At 34.0% G+C, this 24,215-nt stretch overlaps 1 protein-coding gene across 1 annotated transcript in view; it reads right to left on the bottom strand.

The window, feature by feature from the left end:
- The window catches only part of LOC144958245 (methionine--tRNA ligase, cytoplasmic-like), a 45,143-nt gene extending 30,349 nt beyond the window's left edge, over positions 1-14,794 (bottom strand). The window contains exons 1-9 of the mRNA XM_078890087.1: positions 14,500-14,794; positions 9,810-9,900; positions 9,366-9,447; positions 8,533-8,661; positions 6,710-6,779; positions 4,122-4,237; positions 2,727-2,831; positions 1,450-1,553; positions 711-827 (exon numbers count right to left, since the gene is read on the bottom strand). Of these exons, the coding sequence (XP_078746213.1) occupies positions 711-827; positions 1,450-1,553; positions 2,727-2,831; positions 4,122-4,237; positions 6,710-6,779; positions 8,533-8,661; positions 9,366-9,447; positions 9,810-9,900; positions 14,500-14,602 (917 nt within the window). The 5' untranslated portion in view covers positions 14,603-14,794. The remainder of the gene's footprint in view (positions 1-710; positions 828-1,449; positions 1,554-2,726; positions 2,832-4,121; positions 4,238-6,709; positions 6,780-8,532; positions 8,662-9,365; positions 9,448-9,809; positions 9,901-14,499) is intronic.
- Between the last annotated feature and the right edge of the window lie 9,421 nt (positions 14,795-24,215).

The following is a 24,215-nucleotide window of genomic DNA, read 5'->3' as shown; positions in this document are numbered from 1 at the left end:
ACATTCCCAGTTAACTTTACAGTCAATCGACTACGATTCATGAATTCTTTCTTTATTCATTTCTTTCTTCCCTATTTAAAAATATTTGAATTTGACGAATTGACTGATTTCAGTTAATTGACTGAGAATTTACAGGTCGATAAATGCTAACTGTGTGACTGACCTATTTGTCTGTTTGGCATGTACTAAAGGTAGCTATGGAATTAAGGAATATCTGCCAGTTGACTGGAAATAAATAGTCAACAGGACGGAATGGGCTAAATGGTAGGAAATATTTTGATTGGTTAATGCTTAGTAATGTTCAAATCATCAATTGACAAGTCTACAATATGCAGTAGGAAATTAAGGAAAATGCTACTTATATAGAGGTTATCCTGAGTGCTACCTTTTGGACTTCATTATTTCAATCTTTCCAACAATTCCTAGAATGAATGTCAAGTATTTCAGAAAGTGACAAATATTGGAGCATAATGATTGTATAAAGAGTAAAGATAGGATTTTTGTTACCTTTTCTGTGACCCTAAATTACCATTGTACATGACAAAACTGCTTTCCTTCCATAAAATGTAAATCAAAATGAATGTCCTTGTGTGCATTTTTGTAAAAATGAAGTTCTTAAGTTCTTATTGAGAAATAAATGATAAATATTTGTAAACTCCTCTGCACCCAACTAGACTCTACAATTCCAAAGTATAATAAATAAAAACTACCTGGAAAAGACATCAGCGCTGAGCACACAGCCGATAATGTTACCAAGATGAGGTACATTGTTCACATAGGGAAGTGCACTGGTGATAAGGATGTTTCTCTCTCCTTCTTTTGGAAGACTGGATTGATCAATGGGTAGACGGATGGATGAATGGATTAATGAAAAGATGGAAGAAAGGATGGATGTAAAGAAGGATGGATGGATGATTGGATGGAAGGATGAATGGATAGATGGAAGAAAGGATGGATGGATGGATGGATGGATGGATGGATGAGTTGGTGGATGGGTGGACATATGAATGAAAGGATGGATGGATGAGGTTGTGGATGGGTGGATATATGAAAGAAAGGATGAATGGACGAACGGGTTTATGGATAGTTGAATGGATGGATGGATGGATGGAAGAAAAGATGAATGAATGGATAGATTAAAGGATGGATGGATGGAAGAAAGAATGGATGGATGGATGGATGGATGGATGGAAAATCCCAAGGTTTGAGAGTTTTTGCCAAGATAAAGGTCATTTAAATCGATCAATATTTGAAGGATGAGTTTTCTGGTCAAATTTTCAAATGCGTTTTTTTTTCAGGATTTAATGATGGGGGAAGAAAGGAATGAGAGAAAGGATTTGAAAGTGTAGAAATTAAATGGGCCATATTTGGGATTGGGTTTTTTTTTTCTTCTTAATGACATTCGGTAGAACAGGTGTAGATAAATCAATAGACACAGACATCACTTACATAGGGTGAACTCTTTCCTTTAGCCGTTGACACTGAGATACGTCAGACTTCCAGGCTTTTCTTGCTGCCTCCATCTCACCATCTTCGACTGTTTCAAACACAATCTGACAGAGAAGAGACATTCAGTTCTAGAGGTAGAAAACAAAAACCACAAAAAAGCAGTGCTCAACTTTTTTTTTGTTTTTAAGGGTTTTACGGCGCTTGCAACACATTTAGGTCATATCAGCGCCAGTAAAAAGGGAGAATATGGGATAGGAAAAAGTTCTAGAATTACAATTAAAGCACCCAAGAAAGGGTAAGACAAAGAGGAATGGTACAAATAGGGAATTGATGTAGATTCCAAGAGCATACCATCAATGTACTTAGTTTGAGATCACCTAAAAGTCTCATCCAGACACGAGCACAGGTCCCTACTAAGAGGAATACTCCCAAATGCTTACATTATAAATTCAAAACAACAAATATAATAATAATACATAACAGAGAAATGATTTACCAGCCATTTTCAAGATTTTCCACAAAACTTCACACCCAACTAACACAGAATAGATTTTTTATCACTCAAGACATAATAGCAGTAAAATTCTTGCGATACATTGTTTCTGTAGCAAAACATGCTCTACAACACACTGTTCATTTTCTTAAAATTATGATGTACAAAAGAAATTTGAATAAGAAAAATGTTGGTTGTATCGTAACGAATGTGACGATTTTCCTATAGTTGGTAAGGAGAGCGTTTAAACAAAGTTTTCTCCAGATTGCCAAATCAGGACAGTCCCGATTTTATCAGGACAGTAGGCAGCGATGTACTACTGCTCTCTTAGTAGAAACAGTGTGATCTGATAGAGAGCAAAATTGAAGTATATCTGTAAAAAATGAATATAATAGCTGCAAAAAAAAAAAGAATAAAATACCAAACACTGAACGTTTCAGGCTCAAAACGCTTCTTCAGCCAATAATAAAAAACAATATAATCATTAATATATCACTTGAAATCCAGACCGATGGCAGAGAACTATTTGGCATGGATGTCAGCAAGTGAAAAGCATCAAGATTCTTGATTATTGGCTGAAGAAAGGTTTTGAACCCGAAAGTTCCTTGTTTGGTATTTTGCTCTTTTTTCAGAAGGTGATATATTAATTTTTTGTTCATTACCTTTCACAGTCCACAGCTCCTAGCAGCTTAATATCAATATTTCTGGTGAGGGCTAGACGTGAAAGGCAAGTATAGAGGCAAGTATAGAGACAAAGTATAAGGTATAAAAATTGAATATTTACCTGATCAGATGGTGTTGCTGAGGCATTGTCTTTCCCCTTGGACGATGGAGTGTTGGAAGGTTTGGCATTTGCTGAGACAGGAAATGTCTGGGATACCAGAGACGGCTGTGGATTATAGTTATAGAATGACATTATACAATCGGTGCATCATTCAGGATTGACATGAAACTCTAAGCCATGAAATTCACAAGTTTAAACACTATTGCAAACTGCCAAGTACAACTAAAAATATGTAGTTAACCATTAGTGCAGAAATGTGGTCTAGTGGTATGTCACACACATTCGGATCAGAAGATTCAGGGTTCGAATCCCACTCTGATCGGTGCACAGTTGAGTCCTTAAAAAAGGTTCTTTACTCGTTCTCTCACTGAACTCGGATGTGAAATGAGTACCTGGTCATTAACAGCGTTTTCCTATGCCGGGAATATTGTAACATCGCCTAACAGAGACCTGAAATGGAGTGCTGAATGTTTGGAATGCCTTATCAATTCAAACATCAAGAACAGACAACATAACTACTCTCTTTCTTGCCCTCTGCATACCTATCTACTTGAAAATTTCAAATTCAGTAAGAAATACAAAATTCATCAGTAATTAATGATCAGATTTCAGTAATACTAAAGCAAACAAAAATAATGATAGATACACCCTTTTATATATGTATGCCAATGACCCCCACGAAAATAATATGCTTATTGATGACCTACTTTCGACACTGCATTGTGTCTACCGATGAGTAAAGTTTCCCGTGTCGATGGAGTCGATGACATCACTCGCATTGAGATTTTTTTATTGTAGCATGCGGTAAATAATGAAAAAACAATAATTATTTTTTAATTTAACGTTGAGACCATTTGTATCAGTAATATTTCTTCTATTTCCGTAAGTCTGTAATTGTCCTTACACTTCCGTAACAATTAGGGACGGTCCCTAATAATAGGCAGGTATGCCTCTGCCATTCTTTATGGAATGAGCTCCCTCAAGAATTATTTATTAGGAAGGAAAAAAATGCAGAAGTTACAAAACTCTTAGAAATGTGGAAAGAATACCAAATAATGAAATGATCACACTGTATTTCAAAATGACACTAGTCTATCGCAAAGTACTTTTGGCCAGATCCAACAGACTCAGCAACCCAATCACTGCTGGGTGGACAGGGGGATCGGGGAAAAATCTCAACTGCACCCAGAATCAATCTTGGTCCCTTTGTGTGTGAAGTGAGTGCTCTACCAACTGAGCTATCAGGACCACCATTATTATCTAAATTAGTCATATAATTTATACAACGTTGTACCAGATTCTCTGCAGTTTCAGGTTCTTTGTCAGGTTCTGGATTGGTGGAAATCTTTTTGTGTCGTGAATTAAGAACTTATTCAAGATGAGAGACTGACTTACTTTGAAAACCTCTTGGCCTTTGCCCTTTGTGATGTCTGCCACTGCCTGCTGAATGCTGGGATTGTTACCAACCAGTTCCAGCCATTTCTTGACATTGGAAAACTTTTCAAGAAGATCTGCAGAAAGGCAAAGGGAACAATCGAGACATTTTAAGAAACATACACATATAAGACTATGAGATCATTATCACAAATTGAAGAGCGCTTAGTGTTAAATGAGAAAATGGAATTTTAAAGTTTGAATTCAGCTTTGAGCGTATACTAAAAAATAAAATTGTACTATTGAGATAGAAAACAGAGAATACGCTTATCATGAAAATATTTTGTGAGTGAATAAAGAAGATTTATGCTTTCAGTTTATCACTGTTAGCTGAAATATCATTAAAATGTGACGGAAGTACTTTTAGCAACTCTGTGGTCTAGTCATATGACCGCTCATCTTTGGATCGGAAGGTCCTGTGTTTGAGTCCCACTAGAGTGGCGCATAGTTGAGTCCTTAGAAAAGGCTCTATACTCACATTATCTCACCTTATTCAGATGTAAAATAAGTACCTGGCATTGTTTCTGTCAGAAAAAATTGTAATAACGCCTAACAGGCGTCATGTCTCCTCCAACATGTTAAGTGTCATTGTTGGCTAGGAGCCCTTTGAGCATGTTTAGTGGACATTGCACTATAAAAAAATGCTCATTTTTTGTTTGTTTTACTACTTGTGAATTCAATTATTATTTTTATTCTGCACGCTGAATGCTGCTTTTGGAGAAATATTGAATCATTTTGAATGAATTAAAAAAGAGGTATAGATAGTTCGAAGTTGACGTCACCCATGCCTTTGTTATTGTATTTTGCCATCCACGTTTATGAGTAATTCTCATTAAACTGTATTAACCAGACTATAAACATTCATGGTTACACACAGTTTTTTGTGTTGGTCTGTTAAACTTTCGGATGGCAATGTTGTGAGCTTCTTAGCCAAGCGCATACTATCTATTCCAAAGAGTCATAAGGACCACAAAGCCTGAATTAATCGGAGGTTCTATAGCACACTCAACCCTAACACCGACTATATCCGTTGTTTACCCGGGGTTACTTTTACCCCATGCCTAATTATTACATTTTTCTGAGACAAATTATAGGTGGTGTATCAGAGCTAATGTTTTTAGTTTTTACATGTTAATGATAGTTGAATAAAACTATCTATGTACATGCTCATTTTTAATACATTTTTTTTTCAAATTTAGAAAAGTAACAAAAATCTCGAGGACTGAGTGAGTTAAAAGAAAGTAACCAATTGAATAGAGGAACAATAGTCTATGCTATACACTACTTTCCAACAGATGTAAACTACCAATCACTGCTGGATGCAAATGAATGATTAAAATAACGTATTTTTGAGGGGGGAAAAGAAAACATTCCGCAAGGCCCCAAAATGCTCAAGTTTAACCCACATCTATAGAAGTTATCGCTTTAAAAGTACTTTCTGCCAGATCTAACATTGATTTAAAAACCCAATCAATGATTGAGGTGGACAAAAGAGGTAAGAACAGGATCTGTTCCATTTTTCTGGTAGTCTATGTGGTCTTGTGGTATAATACTCACTGTCGGATCGGTAGGGCCTGGTGTTCGAGCCTCACTCAGCGCATAGTTGAGTCCTTGGAAAAGATTCTTACTCACATCCTCTCACCGTACTCAGGTGTAAAATGAGTACCTGACTGTTAACAGCGTTGTCTTTGTCCGAAAAATTGTAATATCACTTAACAGGCGTCATGTCCCGTCCTACATGTTAAGTGTTGCTGTTGGCCAGGGACCCCTTGTAAAGCGCTTTGAGCATGTTTAGTGGATATTGTCGCGCTATATAAAAAGCTCATTTTTTAGTCACTGATCTACTACTTGAATTATAAGGATCAGGGGAAATATCAATCACTTTGGTCATTACTGATGGTCATTGGTAAATAATAGGAAAGAAAAGTGTGATGTCAAAATTCTGGTTCCTATTTCATTGGAAGTGTAAAACCACTTTTGCGGAGGACTGGATACATACAGTGTGTAATTCATCTTCTGGTATCAGAGCGGTGCTGGTATCTTATTTTCTAGTCTAAATATATGCTGGTCGTCAATAAAGATCATCTATCCTCGCTCTTATATAATAATAATAATAATAATAATAATAATAATATAATAATAATATAATAATAATATATATAATAATAATAATATAATATAATAATAATAATATAATAATAATAAAATAATATAATAATAAATATATTTTCATGTAAAAAAATGGAAATTCATATAAAAATGTATATCACAAGAGCAGCAAACCACATCTGTTGTTGCCGGAAGCCAACGCCATATGCCGTAATTACATCCCGTAATCCTAAGAATCTGCCTATAACAATACCCTGCTACTGAAATAGTCATGCCACTTTTATGTAACCTATTCATTATTATTAGTACTCCAGAGGACTGGTTACATACAGACTTCCAAGGATTTAGAAATCAAAAGAGTAGAGGATTTCATGTGATGACTTTTCTTCCCTATTCAAGACCATGTGAGAGGATGTGTCCTAGTCACCGCCACTACTTACCACAGTTTTTTAACAAGGTCAGAGGAAACAATGTAGAAAAGACACAAACATCACACAAGCTCAGCATATCCTGAAGAAAACAAAACATATATATATTACTTATAAATGTATTGAACATCTTGCTCTTACAGGAAAGATAGAAGGTAAAAAGAGTAAAGGTAGACCAAGAAAAACATATTTGAATAGTTTGAACAGCTGGGTGACAAAGAAAGAGAAGAGTAATATTAGTTTTCTGAAGTTATCTGATCAGAGAGATGAATGGCGTACCATGATCACCGATGTCTGGCACAGACTTGGTACTTGGAAGAAGAAGAAGAATATTAATTCTACCAAAAAAAATGTTCATATTTTCCTTATAAATCAGACCTGTCATGGAGAATAATCAAAAACTGTATTTTTTTTAAAATGTCTGAATTCCAAACATTTTAATTTTATTTATAACGAATTATCACTTTTTATAAGGTTTATAAGAAATGTGTACTAATTTGCAAGTCTGATAACCCATATCGTTGTAATGGAAATACCCTCTGACCAACACATTAAAAACAATGTTATATCAAGCTCATAATTGTGTTTGGCTATCAGACTTGCTAATATGATGAAGTGTAGTTCAATTCACCCATACACTAGGTATGACTGAAATGTCTTGATGCCTATCAGATTTTTTCTGTTTATATAGAACTTATATATAGAAAGAAATTCAAGATCGCCTCTTCCACTGGATAATTGGTTTTGACAGTGTTCTGGGACTGTATGAGGTTGTTATTCATATGGAATTCTCGGACAATGGAACAACAATAAACTCTAATCGTTATAGCTGTACTTTTTTTTAAAACTTCAGCAATCATGGAGGTGGATTTGACCACAAAAAAATGGCTTTATTGCAACACAATAAAAAACGACCACACACAAGTGCATTCACGTGGAAAAGAGTAGTTTTTGTGAAGTCGTAGAACACCCCCTTTACAGCCCTGATTAAGCTCCAAGTGACCTTATCCTGTTCTCAATGGTACAATCAACTTTTAGCAGTGATGGCGCGGTACAAGCAGAAGTGACTCGCTGGTGTTAAAGCATGTCATGAGAATTCTTCTTCAACGCAATGCAACAACCGGTGCATCATGGGCAGCTCTGTATGGATAGGAACGGTGACTATGTTGAAATTTAAAATGATATTTAGAAAGGTAATGAACAAAGCTTTGTTTTGATACCTTTGTCAATTTAGTATTCTATATTATTTTGAAAATACCAGGGATGAGTCAAGACTTTTCCCCCCTACCTTTGTATAAACATTTTTAAAAAATTTTTTAATATTTTATCTTTTAACTTTGGTCTTTGGTTAAAAATCTGATTATAAAGGGGAAAATTCAAATTCAGACCTTTAAAAAATCTGACTTTCAGGATTGCAATCATTCTACCTTTGAGACAGCCTCTCTGTTTTCCATTGTTTTCATGTGGACAAAATCTCTAGCAGTGCTGCCAACCCTAGCCCATTAAAATGTGATCAATCTGATAATGGGCAATTAGACCAGACCAGCAATAATGTTAATCGATATTTAAATTAATGAATAAACTCACTCTTTCTATAAATAGTATCGACTTCCAGAATCAACCTATATTGAACTCCCTACATGAACTTCTGGGTCAAGAAACAGATTAAGGTGTTTAAGTTCACCAAAAGAGTTAATGATTGTTTAAATGGCTTAAAAAATAGAAATAGAATAATGCACACGATCCTCAGGAAAGGACGAAAAGGCGTAAGATTACGCTTTTTTTTAAAACGAAAGTTGGCATCACTGCTCTAGGCCTTAGTTTCCTCCACTCACCCCCAGAAGAAATCTGGTCTTGTTGAGTTTGGATTCCAACTGCTTAAGCACTTTGACCACTTCATCAGCCACGGTCTTGTCTTTTTTGCCTTGACCAATGACCCCAACAAGATAGCTGGACATGCACGGCTGGAATACAAAAAAAAATTTTTTTTAAATTGCATGTTTACAGGACCTCAGAGAGGAATTGTTGAAAGTTTAAACTGTCAAAAACATGGTATATTACAAAAGAAAATATGATATAACCCTATCCCTTTTAATAGCTTTAAAAAAGGGGGGAAGGGGGCATAAACGTAGAGGAAAATCCTGCAGTCATGAGTGCAAATAAGCTAGAAGACACCCAATGACAAGGGTATGTATCTATAATTTGTATACACTCACAATTTCAAAATCTCGTTGAAACGAAAAGGGTTGATCTAGAAATATTGTCAAAGAAGCTGTTACTCATAAATTCATCATTTTAAAGTCTGTAAACATTTTTAAAATCTTAAATCCCTTTTCAATTTGTGAGCAGCATTAAACACAACATATTTAATGTATCTAGTATTTAAAAAATCAAAGCAAAAATGATAACTGGCCTAAAGGAGGCTTAAAGACAGAGATGTGTGGAGCCATTTGTTTTCTCAACGCCACACATGGCCATAGATAGGATAAATGCATGGATTGCAATGGTAACAACATCAAACAATAGATAAGATGTATATATCTAATATTTGTGTTGAGTTCTGTATCAATCCCATGTGTTTTGTTTATATTCTGTTCCACCTTTAACATCATTTCATGGGACCAGTCCAGGTATTTCTGGACAATTATAATGAAAAAAAAATACTTACAAGGAGACTGCTATTTTCCCACTCCAGCAACTCGTTTTCAGCATCTTCCTCCAGGACTAAACCGGCCTTCAGGTAAAGATATCTGGAAAATTTGAAAGTACACCAGCATCATTCAAAGTTTGTTAACAATTAAGTGTGTAGATTAATATTAGGGATACAATGCATCTGTCATTAATAAAACAATATAGAAACAGACCACATAGAAATTCCCATTGTGTAAAGCAGGTCATGTTGAAGTTAGAGGAGACATTACAATACTTTTTGTTTACCATTAAAAATAATCTCTTAATATTGAAAACTTATAAATTTCAACAAATATAAATAATTCTAAAAATGTAATTTAATTATCCATACAAAATATTCAGCTTATCAGGTATCTTAAAAATATGTATTTAAATTTAAAGAGATATTCCTAAAATATACTTATAATAAAAAATGATTTACTTGGCAGCTACATTGGCGGAGAACAGAAAGTTTCCCTCTGATATTTCCAATGCTGGCAGCTTGGTCTGGGAGAAAAAAGGTACCACGCATTCTGGAAATAAAAAGAAAAGAAAATACAATAATATTACGTTGAATGGTATCTCCAATTTGGAAAACTGTCGAACACATCTAAGTAGCTTGGTAAAATTTGAACAAAATATGAAACTCCCTGACAGAATTTAGCACCTGCTACAATTGACAAACAGATCATCAATATCCTATTCCATCATGGGTGCCAGCAGGAAGAAGTGCTGAAACCTGAAACTAAATCTCGACACTTTTCCAAACCTGAAAATGTTCCTACTGAAAATGCGGCCTAAACTTTACTCTTATTTCATCACCATTTTTTTACCATTATTAAATGATTACACAGCAAACATATTGACACAATGAGGAAATTAATTTGATTTTAAAACCAACTAATAATACATAGTGAAATACTCACAGTGCAGTTGTCTCTCTCTAGGGGAGCCAAAGAACAGAGAGAGACAGAGAGTACCAGAGATACACCCTCAACATTTTTTGAACAATTTAGTGATGGACACCGGCTTGGGCCCATCACTCAGCCCCCTTTTTCTTGACTGCTTCTTCACGAATCTACCTCCATACACTGAATAGGTGGCTGAATCACGTTTTCGAAAATTTTTACTGTTTTTTCCTCGACTAGTTTACCTGTCAAGGGTCTGTCAATAACGACCTGCGACTGTGAGATTATCCACAGGACAGTGTCAGTGACAGAAGGCAGTTTAGTGAGCAGCAGCAGTGGCAGTCAATTTTTGACCCAACTCGCCCATAGGAGAGTTGTGACTGGAAATTGCCGTTCGTTTTTTTGGAGGGTTCAATTAAAGATGCATAACTTCATTATAAAGAGGAATATCGCAGATATTTTGGTATCATTATTTTCGTCTTTCAATTTCCTTTTAAATGGTGCCAATTAAGGAAAAATCCATTAAAAATTCCAGAAGTTATATGAAGTTAAAATTTGGCAATTTTCAAATGCATTTATTTTTTTATTTACCACGTGTTTTTAAAATAAAAACACTTGTTTTTAGAATAAGATCTAAACTTTATTCATGCCAAATTTCAGGGCTCTGTATCTATGCGCAGGCACTTTTTAACTCTGCGCCGAAATGCCATGTTTACATTATCTTCTCATCATGGCTGCCCGATGATATCGATATTCTAAATTTAGTTCTGTATTATTTTTAATTTAGTCCATAATATTTTCAGTACTATTATTTACTTTATTTTTATTTTGAATACATACTTTCCACCTTTTTCTAATGCGCATTTTGTGGTTTTTGTTTTAAAAGTTAGTATATTTCTTCTCTTTGTGAAATTCGATATTAATAATATCGATATTTTAAAATACCAATTGCTTTTGATTTGATTTGATTTTACCTAGATACCTAGATACCTCTGTATAGAGCTTTTAGACTTGGTGTAGTCTCCTTCGCTCCTCCTCATCTATTAATGATTGGACCAATTTTTATAATTGAACTTGTTTCCTAGGGTGTTGCTTATCTCCAACTCTGCTTTGAATTTATTCAAATTTTTTGCTGATACTGTGGTTTCTTGTAGTTTATTCCAGTTATTTACAATTCTAGATGAAAAAAAGTTCCTTCTTTCATTTGTTTTAAAACGTTCTTTTTTCAGTTTCTTGCTGTTCCCTCGTGTCTGAATGTTCTTGTTTGGTTTAAGGAATCCTGCCTTTACCCTGTCTATTCCCTTTACTATTTTATATGTTTGGATCATATCTCCCCTTCTTCTCCTGTAATCTAAGGTCGGGAGATTTAATTCTTTCAATCTCTCACAGTATGTTTTGTCTTTCATGTGTGTGATAAGTTTTGTTGCTCTCCTTTGCACTCTTTCCAAACAGTCTTTGTCTCCCTCAAACTTCGGATACCATATGCAGTTAGCATATTCCAGCTTTGATCTAACCATAGTCTTGTAGATGGTAGTCATGTGTTTTGTTTTCAGATTCTTGAAATTTCTTTTCACTATTCCGAGTGTTTTACTAGCCTTAGATTGAACATCTTTAATTTGCTTCTTGAAGTTTAGCTTCCTATCAATAAATACTCCTAGGTCTTTTTCCCCATTGGATTTCTGCAGGGGTTTTTCTTTCATTATATAGTTTGCTTCTCTGTTGTTTTTTCCTAGGTGAAGAACTGCACATTTATCTACATTGAACTCCATCTGCCATATTTCGGACCATTCTTCAAGCTTTTTCAAATCTTGTTGTAAGGTGTTTCTTTCTTCTTCTGTATTAGCTACTCCATAGAGCTTAGTATCATCGGCAAAGATTTTACATTTAGATGATAGATTGTCTGGCAAGTCATTGATATAAATCAGGAAGAGAACTGGTCCCAGTACACTTCCTTGTGGAACTCCACTTGTTACCGGTCTCTCTGTTGATGCTGTTCCATTCACTATCACTTTTTGTCTTCTATCTTTGAGGAAATCTCGGACCCATTTGACTGTCCGATCATTAATTTGATACTGTTCCAATTTCCTGATTAGGCGCCAGTGTGGAACTTTGTCAAATGCCTTTCTGAAGTCGAGGTATATGACATCTAAATTGTTGCCTAATTCCAGGTCTCTCGTCCAGTCATCCATTGTTTCAAGTAGGTTTGTTACTGTAGACCTTCCCGCCATGAAACCATGTTGATCTTTGCTGAATAGTTTGTTCTTGGTCATATGATCAACCATTTCTTCTCTAATCAGCTGTTCCATGAGCTTGCAGACGACAGATGTCAGGCTCACTGATCTGTAGTTTTCTGGATTTTTTCTGTCTCCCTTCTTGAATATGGCTGTGACGTTAGCTTCTTTCCATTCCCTTGGTAGTCTTCCTTCTTTCATCGACTGGTTAAATATCTTGGTTAGGGGTTCTACTAGCTGCTCTGCTAAGTTTTTTAGGATGTAAGGATGAAGTTTGTCAGGTCCAGGTGATTTACTCTCCTTTAGGTTTTGTAGTCTCTTCATTACTCTCTCTTCAGTAATCGGCCATTGTGTAGTATCTATATTACTTCTTTTAGCAATATCTGGCAAGTTTTTCTGGTTCTCCACTGTAAAGACACTTGCAAAGAAGAGATTTAGCACCTCTGCCTTGTCTTCATCTTCAGATGCCCAAGTGCCATCTTCTTTTTTTATGTCACAGGTTCCCTGTCTTGTCTTCATTTGACTGTTTACATAACACCAGAATACTTTAGGATTTTTTTTCGTTTCCTCTGCTATCTTGTTCTCATACTTTTGATGCGCTTGTCGGACTATTTTAGTAGTTGCGTTTCTCACTCTTTTGTATTTGTCCCAATCCTCTTCCTTTTTGCTTCTAGAGTATCTTCTATTTACTGCCTTCTTCTTCCATAATGCCTCTCTCACTTCCTGCGTCATCCAAGGTTGATTTCTTCTCCCAACCCGGTTCCCTCTGCTTTTCGGGATGTTTTTCTCGAAGCATTGGTTAAGTACTCTGGTAAATCTACTCCAGTTGTTTCCTACGGTGTCCTTGATTAGTATTTCCTCCCATTTGATATGCCCCAGTTCCTCTTTCATACTCTCTAGATCAGCCTTCCTATATCTGATTTTGCCATCAAGTCATCAAGTTTCTTTCCCATATGTTTAGATATGTTTATTATCATTTGTATCCATATTCTAAAGGCCTTAGCCTTAATAAGTATTATGGTAAGAAGTTCTACTAGTTATACATTTAGACACCTCTACACAATGAGAGAGAAAGAGGGGGGGGGGGGGGGAAGTGGGGGAATAAAATTATATTAATTGTCAGTTCAAATGATATAATAGCAATAAACCCAAAGTGGTTCAGCAGAATTTTTTAAAGTATTAACAGCCGGAACTTTCCTTCTTATTAAAATAGAGAATCCATTTCAATCTATTTGAGCTTTTTCAATCTACCATTTTATATATGCAGTTAAATTACCAGAGGTAAAAATAAACTCATTATAACGCAACATGTTTATATCTTTTCATTTAAATACTCTCAAACCCCTTTTTCTTCTCTATGTATTAAATCAAAGAGGAGAATTATTTGCAATTGTTTCAGTGAGATGTGGGAGATAACTCCAAAAGTGATATAGCAAATTGTTTCTTACGTCTTTTAATTATGTAACATTTGCGTCACATTATGAAATTAATGTGTTAATTTGAAATGTTTATCTTCCTCTTTATTAATGTAAATGCGTTGTCCTCGATAAGACGAACATTTTGGTATATAATATATGATAAGAACTCCATATTGACTGTTTTAACCATTTTTTATTAACATCACTCACGCGATTTCGGTCACAACTTTGCAATGGTAATTTTGGGGTAAAAATTGATCGAAAATTTCAGACTTTGAACTGCCCTAACTACATTTCTAATCAAGATAGAAACAAAATTCAAACTGTTTTGTAATCTGTGTTGCCAGCTCTTTCATATGACATTGGTGAGTTACATTTAGAATTTCTATTAAACTTCCTAGTGACAGACCTCAGCCTCAGCAGACTCAGACGTGCTGTGACTGTACTGTGAATAACAAACAATTACGACAGCATCCGTTTCACTGCCTGTCACCATTGTGAAACATTCAAGATTTTCATCCTTTGAAATTAAATAAAAATGTTAAAACTCCGTGAATAAATATCTAGAGTTTTACCTGTATGTTTCACTTCAATATGTTGGACTGCGACGCCGGTAAGTTTCGAAGCGATGATGATTTTCAATGTTTGAAAATTTCCGGGGTCTGTGTGCAGCTTCATTTCGATGAACAGTGGAAATTGTTTCGGGCTTTAAGGGTAAGAACGTCTCGTTAAGTGGTTTTGTCGTAATTATATGTTCCTAGAAAGAAGTGATGCAATGTTACTGTCACAACACTGTTTGTTGTCTACTTTCACTTTTGGTGTCACAGTGGCAGACGACGGAAGACACAGCCGGTAGAGAGCGGAAGTGTCATTAACTATTAACTGTTCAATGTTTTTAAACAAAAAGAGGTTCGAAAAGCAACATCTGTGTCGTGAGTCATGACATCCCCGTCAAGTTGTCCTGAAACCGAACGCAATTATATTATATATTATGGCCGTTTTATTATTGTTGTAATTTTAATTGGTTTGAGAATGAATCATTTAAAACAATGAGCCCATAAGAATGTTGATTATCAGACCTGTAAATAAGTACATGTCGGGTGGTATCAATGACAATTAACAATTTAAAAATAAAAAAAGAAATTAATGTAGATAGCATTCTTTCACGTGTTTGGATTTATTAAATGGGTTATTTTTATCGCGGCAAATTAATTTGCGAGCTTGCGAGCGAGTGAGTTATTCCCCGATAACAAGAAACGAATTTAATTAATCCAGACCCGTGAAAGAATACTTTTATTCCACCCCTCAAAGTATGTTTCTTAGATATTTCATAACTAATAATTTGTAAAAATGTTTATTGATTAGACTTAAGGATAGGTATGCGTCAATGGGAGCAGATCAAAGTATAAGATCAGGAACTTGAAGATATAGACACTTTCTGCTATCTCGGGAGTATAATTGGCAAGGATGGAGGCACAGAAGCAGAGGTGAAAGCACGGATAGGAAAGACAGGCTGCATTCGCTTCTTTGAACAGAGTTTGGAGAACTAAAAATATCTCCCTTCGACTAAAGCTAAGACTTTTCTTCAACTCAAACGTGAAGGATGTGAAACTTGGAATGCATTGCAGGCATGTATAAGGAGGGTACAGATTTTCGTAAAAAGGTGCATACGTAAGCTACTCAGAATAAAATGGACGAATAGAATTAAGAAAGAAGAATTATGGAAAAGAACACAGCAGAAACCAGTGGGAGAGGAAATAGGAAGAAGACGATGGAGGTGGATTGGAAAGAATGACACCACTATAACAAAGAAAGTATTGGACTAGAACCCTCAGGGGCATAAGATCAAGGGGAAGGCCACGGCGAACATGGAGAAGAATTAAAGAAGCTGATTTACATAGAAATGATAAGACATGGAACGAGATGGAAAAAAAATAAAGTTAGCTCAGGATAGAGAAGGATGGAAACTGTTTGGCTGTGGCCACCCTGACCCAGGGTGAAAAGGGCAATGACATGATGATGATGATGACAGGATTCAGATAAATCTGTATTGATCTATATTTTGATTAAGACTTTATGTTTGTTTTGTTTTTATACGAAGTTTTTTCTTAACGATCGATGTCAAGCACGGGTTGTTTGTTTGTTTTTAGGAGTTCCGCTTACAACATATTATTTAGGTTATTTCAGCGCCAGTAAAAAGGAGAAAATGGGATGGTCGAAAAAATTCTAGATTTACATTTCCAAAAGCACACAAGAAAAAGTAAGACAAAGGGGAATGGTTCAAATAGGGAACATATGTAGCTTCCAAGAGCATATCATCAATGTACTTATTTGAGATCACCTAAAAGTCTCATCGAGACAGCAGCAGAGAATCCCACTTAGAGGAACACATTCAAATGCTTACATTATACACAGGTTGCCCGTTGATTGGAAACTTTGGAATACTGTACCATGGGGCTAATATTCGACTACCAGCCACGCTATAATGTGGCATCGAGCAAGTCACCTCGCCCTAATTCATTTTGCGGCGCTGTACTGCGGCTAACGCCTAGGTTATTCCATTTTCCGTTGAAATAGATCCAAAGGACAAATTTCCCCTTGGGAACAATTAAAGGGAATTTCAAGAAGAATTTAAAAAAAAAAAGGAATCACTGTAAGTGTTCATCTTGGTAGGAAACCGGATCCACTGAGAGTCTAGGAGTAAATTTAATTTTCATTTGGCAATTTTTGGAAAACCTAATAATTTGTTGTTCGCTTGGGACGACATGGGTAGGCTATTTAATTTGTGATTCCTGTCGGCAAAGTAAATACTGTTCTTTGGCTTATTACCGACTGGTGGGCATTTATATTTTATTTGTACTTTGTTTTCAGGAGCCAATAACTCATTTTAAAGTGAGAACGCAGCGACATATGTTCCTCCCTCTCTCTTTCTGTTTTGTTGTTGTTTTTTTAAGGATTTTACGGCACTTGCAACACATTAAGGTCATATCAGCGCCAGTAAAAAGGAAGAAAATGGGATAGTAAAGTTCATTCCAAGACAAAGACAGAAAGCATGTCGGAAAACAGATACAGGGGAATAGAAGACATAGCAAGTACCTCCTTGCTCACTATGGGAGGTCAGGAACCCCACCCAGCTCTCTCTCTCTCTCTCTCCCTCTCTCTCTCAGCTCTCTCCCTCTCTCTCTCTCTCTCTCTCTCAGCTCTCTCTCTCTCTCTCTCTTCGTATGTGTGCTTTTTACGTTGTTAGAAATGCCGAATTGTTACATTATTTTATCAATTAATGTATAGGTTGTTTTTTTTTTTAAAGAGATCTATCTACCCTTTGACTTTGTTCACAGTCAGTAGTCGTCAAAATCATACCGCCCTCCGCCTTTCTTATTCATTTTCTCTTTTCATTCTCCTCTTTACTCTTCTCCATCGCCATCAACATTTTCTCTTTATTCACAATTGACATCGTCACCACTTCCCACCAAAACTTCTGTCAAACAAATCACCATTACGACAGATTCAAATTATGAAATAATACCCGCCTCCCCGCTAGCCTCCCCACCCCCCCCCCCCCCCCCCCCCCCCCCCCCCCCCCCCCCACCAAAAGAATTGCGTTCACAACAATCAACAAAAAGACAAATTTTCTCGATAATACAAATGTATTTATTGTAATTTCTGGATTTCAGAATGATCGAAATTGAAAATAAAAAGAATTAAAAGAAAATCTATTTTTTAAAAAAAAGCAGAAAAAAATAAAATAATAATAATAAAATAACAATGGTAGATAAAATAATAATAATAGTAAAAAATCATTTGACAGATTTAATATTTTTTTTAATTGAGACAATAGCACATAATGACAACAATGATGAGTACATTTTAAAAATATTTTTTTTTCATAGAATTTAAAAACAAACTCATAGCGTAAATGCCGTAGGTACGTACTTTGGGCCAGCAAACTCGTTCTTCAAATATCGATCGATTTAAATAAATAACCTTCATCATGGCAAAACCTATCAAACCTGATACCTCGCAAGGTTTTCATTTAAGTCCCAGAATAAGTTTTTGCCTAGATGAGGATCATATATTAAGTCGATCGATATTTGAAGGACCAGTTTTCAAACCAAATGTTCAATACGTGTCTTACCCGAATACGGCGGTTAACTGATTCAATCATTATCAATCTTCTACTATTTACTGGGTAATGTAAATGATGCTGCTCGAAGCTCGAAGAAATAAATAACAATGTGAAATTGAATGCAAGCTTCAATTTAATATACGAAAACAGACCAAATGGACGTTTGTTGATAAAGGGAAAACCCGAAACGTCCATCATATCTGTTTTCGTATATTAAATTGAAGCTTACATACCATTTCGCATTGTTATTAATTTATTATTTTTATTGGGGGGGGGGGGGGGGGGGGGGAATAAGACTATGTATTAAGACAGCGTCCAATATTTGTTATAATATTCATATATCAATAACGCATAAAACAATAAACAATTTGTTTTTCTTAATCTCTGAAAAAGAAACGTCTCATTATACATAATAATAATAGTAATAATATATTGACCACGTCATGAACAAATGAAAACAGTCTGACTATAACATGGATCATAAAAAAATAAAACAAATGTAAAAAGAAACGAATAAAACAAGAGATTGCTTTGATTTTATGGATTTATTTTTTTTTATATCATGATATTCTTTTTTAATCCACCTTAAAAAAAAAAAACAAAAACAAATGAAGAAAAGATTCAAATTGGATGATGATGATATATGTGGAATGTTTTATTATAATATTGTAACGTGTTATTAACGTAGCATTTGATGTGAGGGATGGGAATTAAGATTAAGATGGGGGGGGGGGGGGGTTAGAAAGTGAAGAAAACTATTTCGGGATAAAGGACAGGGTATTGGCTTAATGTATTACAGCAATTATAATAAAACTGCTAACGTTTTAATCCCTTTTTGTGGACGTGACAAGGGTGACTTTGTAAATGTGTAAATCCTCTATGATGACCATGCAAAACCCAAAGAGTGCCTAAGTGAGCAGAAAATACTGTGGGTAATTTTATACATGTCGTGATTGATGTTTGTCTTTAAGGATCATATTTAATACTTTTTAAAATGTTTTATTGAAGTCTTGGAGAAGAAAGGTGATTCGTAGTAAAAGAGAATTAAAATTTACTCCAACTGTGAAAGCAAAATAGGAAAAAGTAACTCGTAGAATTTTTCATCCCAGTAATTGGGAAACGTCTAAGGATATTATGTTCTGAATCACTGGTCCAACCAGACAAGTCTATGCTATTTTTATAAAAAATAAAGGGGAAATCCATAATTAATAGAAATTGTTTAGGTATTTATAGCTTTAACACCTAATTCATTTCTACAGATTAAAAAAAAAAACAATTGTTAAAAGAAATATGAACTACATCCTTCTTTAAATATATATTTTAATTACTTAACAAAAAAATAATTCTATTGATAATTCTTTTTTTTTTTTTTTAAATGTATAAATAAAAGATTTTCTCTCTGAACTCATATAATGACAAGCATAACAGATAATAATATATTAATAATTTGAAATATATTCTTAATTTATATTCAAATTAATAAGTAGTATCACCTAAATTTAAATGACTAGAGATTTATAGTTGAAAGGTAAAATAATAATTAAAAAATCATACCAACTATATTATAGTCACCATGGTCTGTTGTAAATACTATGCCATCTTTTGATATTACACTCTCTCTCTATAATAATGAGTATAAAGACTTAGATAGATAGAATGGGAGTAAAATAAAAAATACAGAACTCAGATTGCACTTGTGGATAAAAATATTTCTGTACACAATACCATCTTTTTTTGTACAAGAAAAAATTTAAAACAAAAACAAATAATGATAAAAACCTCAAAAAATTGAGAAATAATGTAGCATTTAAGTAGATAGCAGGCATAATATTAGATTAGATATAACGTACACAATTTATATCTAATTTAATCGTGATAAATTTCCTATATATACGATTTCAATAAGATAATGATACAACGTTTATATTACAGGATTCTATACGGTTGTACGGTTGTCCGCAAATCTTATTATTGCATATTAGTAAATATAGGATATTTTCTCTTCAGTCCATGAATGAATAGAATGACTATCCACATATTTTTTTTAACTGGTAGCTTTCAAAAAGATTGAATCAGTTGTACCGACCTAGAATTCATTTCTGAAGAAAGAAAAATAGGTCTATCTTAAATGATGTTTATGGCGTTACTGGCAATAAAATAAAGGGTTTGTAAAAAAAAAAAAAAAAAAAAAACAACCCAAAAACAACATGATGGTTTTGATGTTACAATATCGGTTTGCTTTTTTAAGATATACCTGCACAATAACAAAATAGTTAGCGATACAATATTAGTATATTATTAGTTTTAGATATTATAATAATAAGCAGATATAGAGGACAGGATAATAAAATGAGTTGACTAGAAGACACACTCTTCCATGTAAAAACCATAGCCTCGCCGCCTTGGCTTTCAGATGATTATTTCAAGTCATAAAATATATTATATTCTAACAAAGACAAAATTTAGGGACGAGATTGTGTGGTTCGGGGGGAGGAGAGGAGGGAGGGGAGGGGGGGGGGGGGGGACTAGAATTGATTAACACATATTATAAAGGATTAGACTTTTCTTTGTTTTAAATCAATACAAGCATGAAAACAAGCCTATGCCCCTGGGGGCCAGACAAAACAAATAGCATAGTGAATTATAAGAAAACCACTTTCATAGCTAGTTTGTCTGACATGGTCTCATAGACACATTTTCATGGTTTATCCCTATCTTTGCACGAGTGAGTAACCGTTATTCACGATTAATCACCTTCATTTTTTTTTTTCAAATGTTACACATTACAGGAATGGAGCGTTGAAAAGATTCATGGTTCATTTTATTTTCCTTGTGATTTGAGACATCAAACATTGCCCAATGAAATTCAAACAATTCTAATTCTACCCTTTTGGAATTCTTCTTAAGTATAAAGAAAATAACAAAAATTAAATCAAACAAAGATAAACCAATGCTTGTCTAAAACTAAAACATTTGAATGTTTAGAATATGACACGCATTAACTTGCATTGAAAACATGGCGAATACGGCAAACTCATATTTCACAAATCCTTGACACATGAAGAAAAAAAACATGACGCAGAGAGGACACAAACCTTGACCCATTGTTCTGGAATGATCCAAATATGAATTATTTCCGCTTGTTGAGTTGGGAAATTGTCAGAAATAACAACAAGCAACAACAAAAACAACAGCAACGTGTTGACAACAGTGATCAAGAATGTCAAAGTTTATATAAACAATGAAAAATGGAAACTGGTGGACCATAAGAATGGGGATGCTTTATAATAAAAAAACAAACAATTCATGGCAACAAACAATAATGGAGCATTGATTCAAACTGGATATAATATGTAACATAATTTTTTTAAAAAGACAAATCGATGAATAAACACACAATTAGTATTGCAGGAATGAATAAAGTTGATCAACAATTTAATTACAACTGTAGCAATGGGTAGGTATTTTTTAAAATAAAGAAAATAAGAGAGGTAAAAACAAATGAGTTTTAAACATCAGTTCAAATAATTTCTTTGTATTTTTGTCACTCAAAATGATACATAGTTATAAAATAAAACTATCTTGAATTGTGAACAAAGTCGTGGGATAAAACATTTTCCAAACATAATTAATTTTTTGTCCAAATAGAATAGATTTGAAGATTAAAATGGTGGAACATAAAATGAATCTGTCATTACATAATGTATAAAATGATGACATGAGAATTATATGGATTACATTATACAAATCAGTATTCAATTACAATTGCACACACTTACACAAACACACACACACACACACAAAAGAAGATAGACGGATGGACACCAGCGTACAACATCCAAGGGGTGTTGCATAGTTATGTTCACACACATAACATTGTGATAGAAATAAGCAAGAACAGTGGCTCAGCTGGATACAGTCAAAACCGATTACAATAGCAAAAAATAGTTAATCTGAATATATTTTTTTTTTAAGATTTTAAAAAGAGGATAAGTCAAGAGCATTTTTTGGAATCTACGAAAATCCCTCAATCAAAATGCATGAATTAGGAACTGGTAATAAATCAAAATATCCTCTAAACCAAAATGAAATGATTGAATTTTCTCTTTTTAAAAATTTAGATTCAAGCGTTTCCAAGCGTAGATTTCCTGTGGTAAGTGATACATTAATATTTATGCTATTCATTTATGACACAATATATCAAAGCACATAAACACTTGTGGCGCATTATCAATCATGGCAATTATAATGCAGAAGAGCAAAAAAACTTTGTTTTTAACCATTAGTTTATAGTATAACCACATTAACAAATCGCAATTGCAATAATATATACACGAATAACAGCCAAAATGATGCATAATCAGGTCATTGCAAAAGATAACACAACAACCAGTCATAACATTTCATATTTATATCATTCCATTTACTATCATCGTCAACAGCTGCCAACTTCAAATTATTTCATGAATAACGATCATCTTTTGTTTCTTCAAGAAGATGGAAAAAATCAAAATCTTGGAGCATTTCTTTTTTTCTATCCTTGGTATACACATAAGATGAAACTATTATCTTATTATTATTATTATTATTATTATTATTATTATTATTATTATTATTATTATTATTATTATTTGTTGAACATCATAATAGTTTAATACAAATGACTGGCAGATATTCAAAACGCTTTTCTCTGCTTCTTTATTCTTTACATTTACATCTGGCAGTATCGTTCAGTAAGTGGCAATTATAAAAATAGTCCAGTTAGAAATAGAAAAGTGTGTCACTTATAGTATGGCATGGTAAATTAATTAAGTACAGGGCGGGCATTAAAGGGGAAGAAAAATGCATTAAAAAAAAATTGAATTATCCTTTGATTCAATCTCATTCATAAAACGTTAGGGTTGTAAAGACGATGCAATTATTTATTATGAGCAAAAAGAAGGAGGGTGGGGGGAAAAATGTAAAAAAACAAAAACAAACAAAAAAACTTCCACAAAAATCCAAATCTATTATTGCAATAATATGGCTGTGTCACAACTGTGTCATAGTTGTGACATGTCAATACATATATATACAACCTAAAGAACAAATGCTCTTGTACGTCATAAAAGAGAATAAAAATTGTAAATTTTGATTGTACGCTCAGAAGATACCGAGTATGTCAGTGTTGATTTCATATTTTTTAAAAATATTCTACACGTTTAGATCAAACAATTCTTTCAATGTTAAAAACTAACAAAGTAAATTGATCCATGAAAATGATCATTAATATTGGGATCAGAAATTTTATTGCAGGCAATTCAAAAACCAACAACAACAAAAAGACCAACAACACATATACATGCAAATAACAAAACTAATAAAACAAAACAATAAAAATAGAAAAATTGACATAAAAACAGTACTTCACGCAAAACTGTCTTGACTACTGTTTTGTTGAAACGCAACAAAAACGTTAGCTTTTATCAATTGTTGATTGTGGATAATAATAATAAAAATGACACAAAAATTGGATGATGAAGTTTGTTTTTGAGTATTATGGGTACCGATTAGAATGATATAGAAATTGACTAGCGCTTTGGGATCAAGTAATCATAGAGCTTATATAGTTAATTTGTACACATACACACGTGGGGTTCTTCATTCTTCATATTTATATACAGAGAGAAAATGAGAAGTGAAGCTGTTACAAAACTGTCATGATAAAGCACTCAAAAAATGCACAAGTCTTACAGCTCCATATTCATATTCTCTTATTATTTCATCAGCCATGGTGCATGAGGGCAAAGCAACACACTGCACACATGACAAACACACAATAATGACAATAATGATTAATAATAATAATACTGCTATGGTAAGCAATGTCCAAGGGGGAGAGTCCAAGACGTCCAAGGCCCCACTTGATGGGTAAAAGTAGAAAAAATGGGGAAATATTAAGTAGACATTTGGCAGGAAGACGATTACTGTACAAATCCTTGAGACAATTCTTACAAAACTTTGAGACAATTCTTACAAAACCTTGAGACAGGTCTGTCCATTTTAGATTTTTTTAAAAATATATTTAGAAATGACATGCATTGATTTAATGGTAATCTCTAGTTGATTGGTCAACAACAAAAATAATTTTAAAATAATACTAATACTAATCCCCGCTAAATTGTT

Source organism: Berghia stephanieae, chromosome 12 (assembly GCF_034508935.2).
Source record: "Berghia stephanieae isolate SIO BIC M18660-M18661 chromosome 12, UCSD_Bste_1.3, whole genome shotgun sequence".
Taxonomy (NCBI): Eukaryota; Metazoa; Mollusca; class Gastropoda; order Nudibranchia; family Aeolidiidae; genus Berghia; species Berghia stephanieae.
The sequence above is the reverse complement of the archived record's forward strand: the minus strand, read 5'-3'. Positions and strand labels throughout refer to the sequence as shown.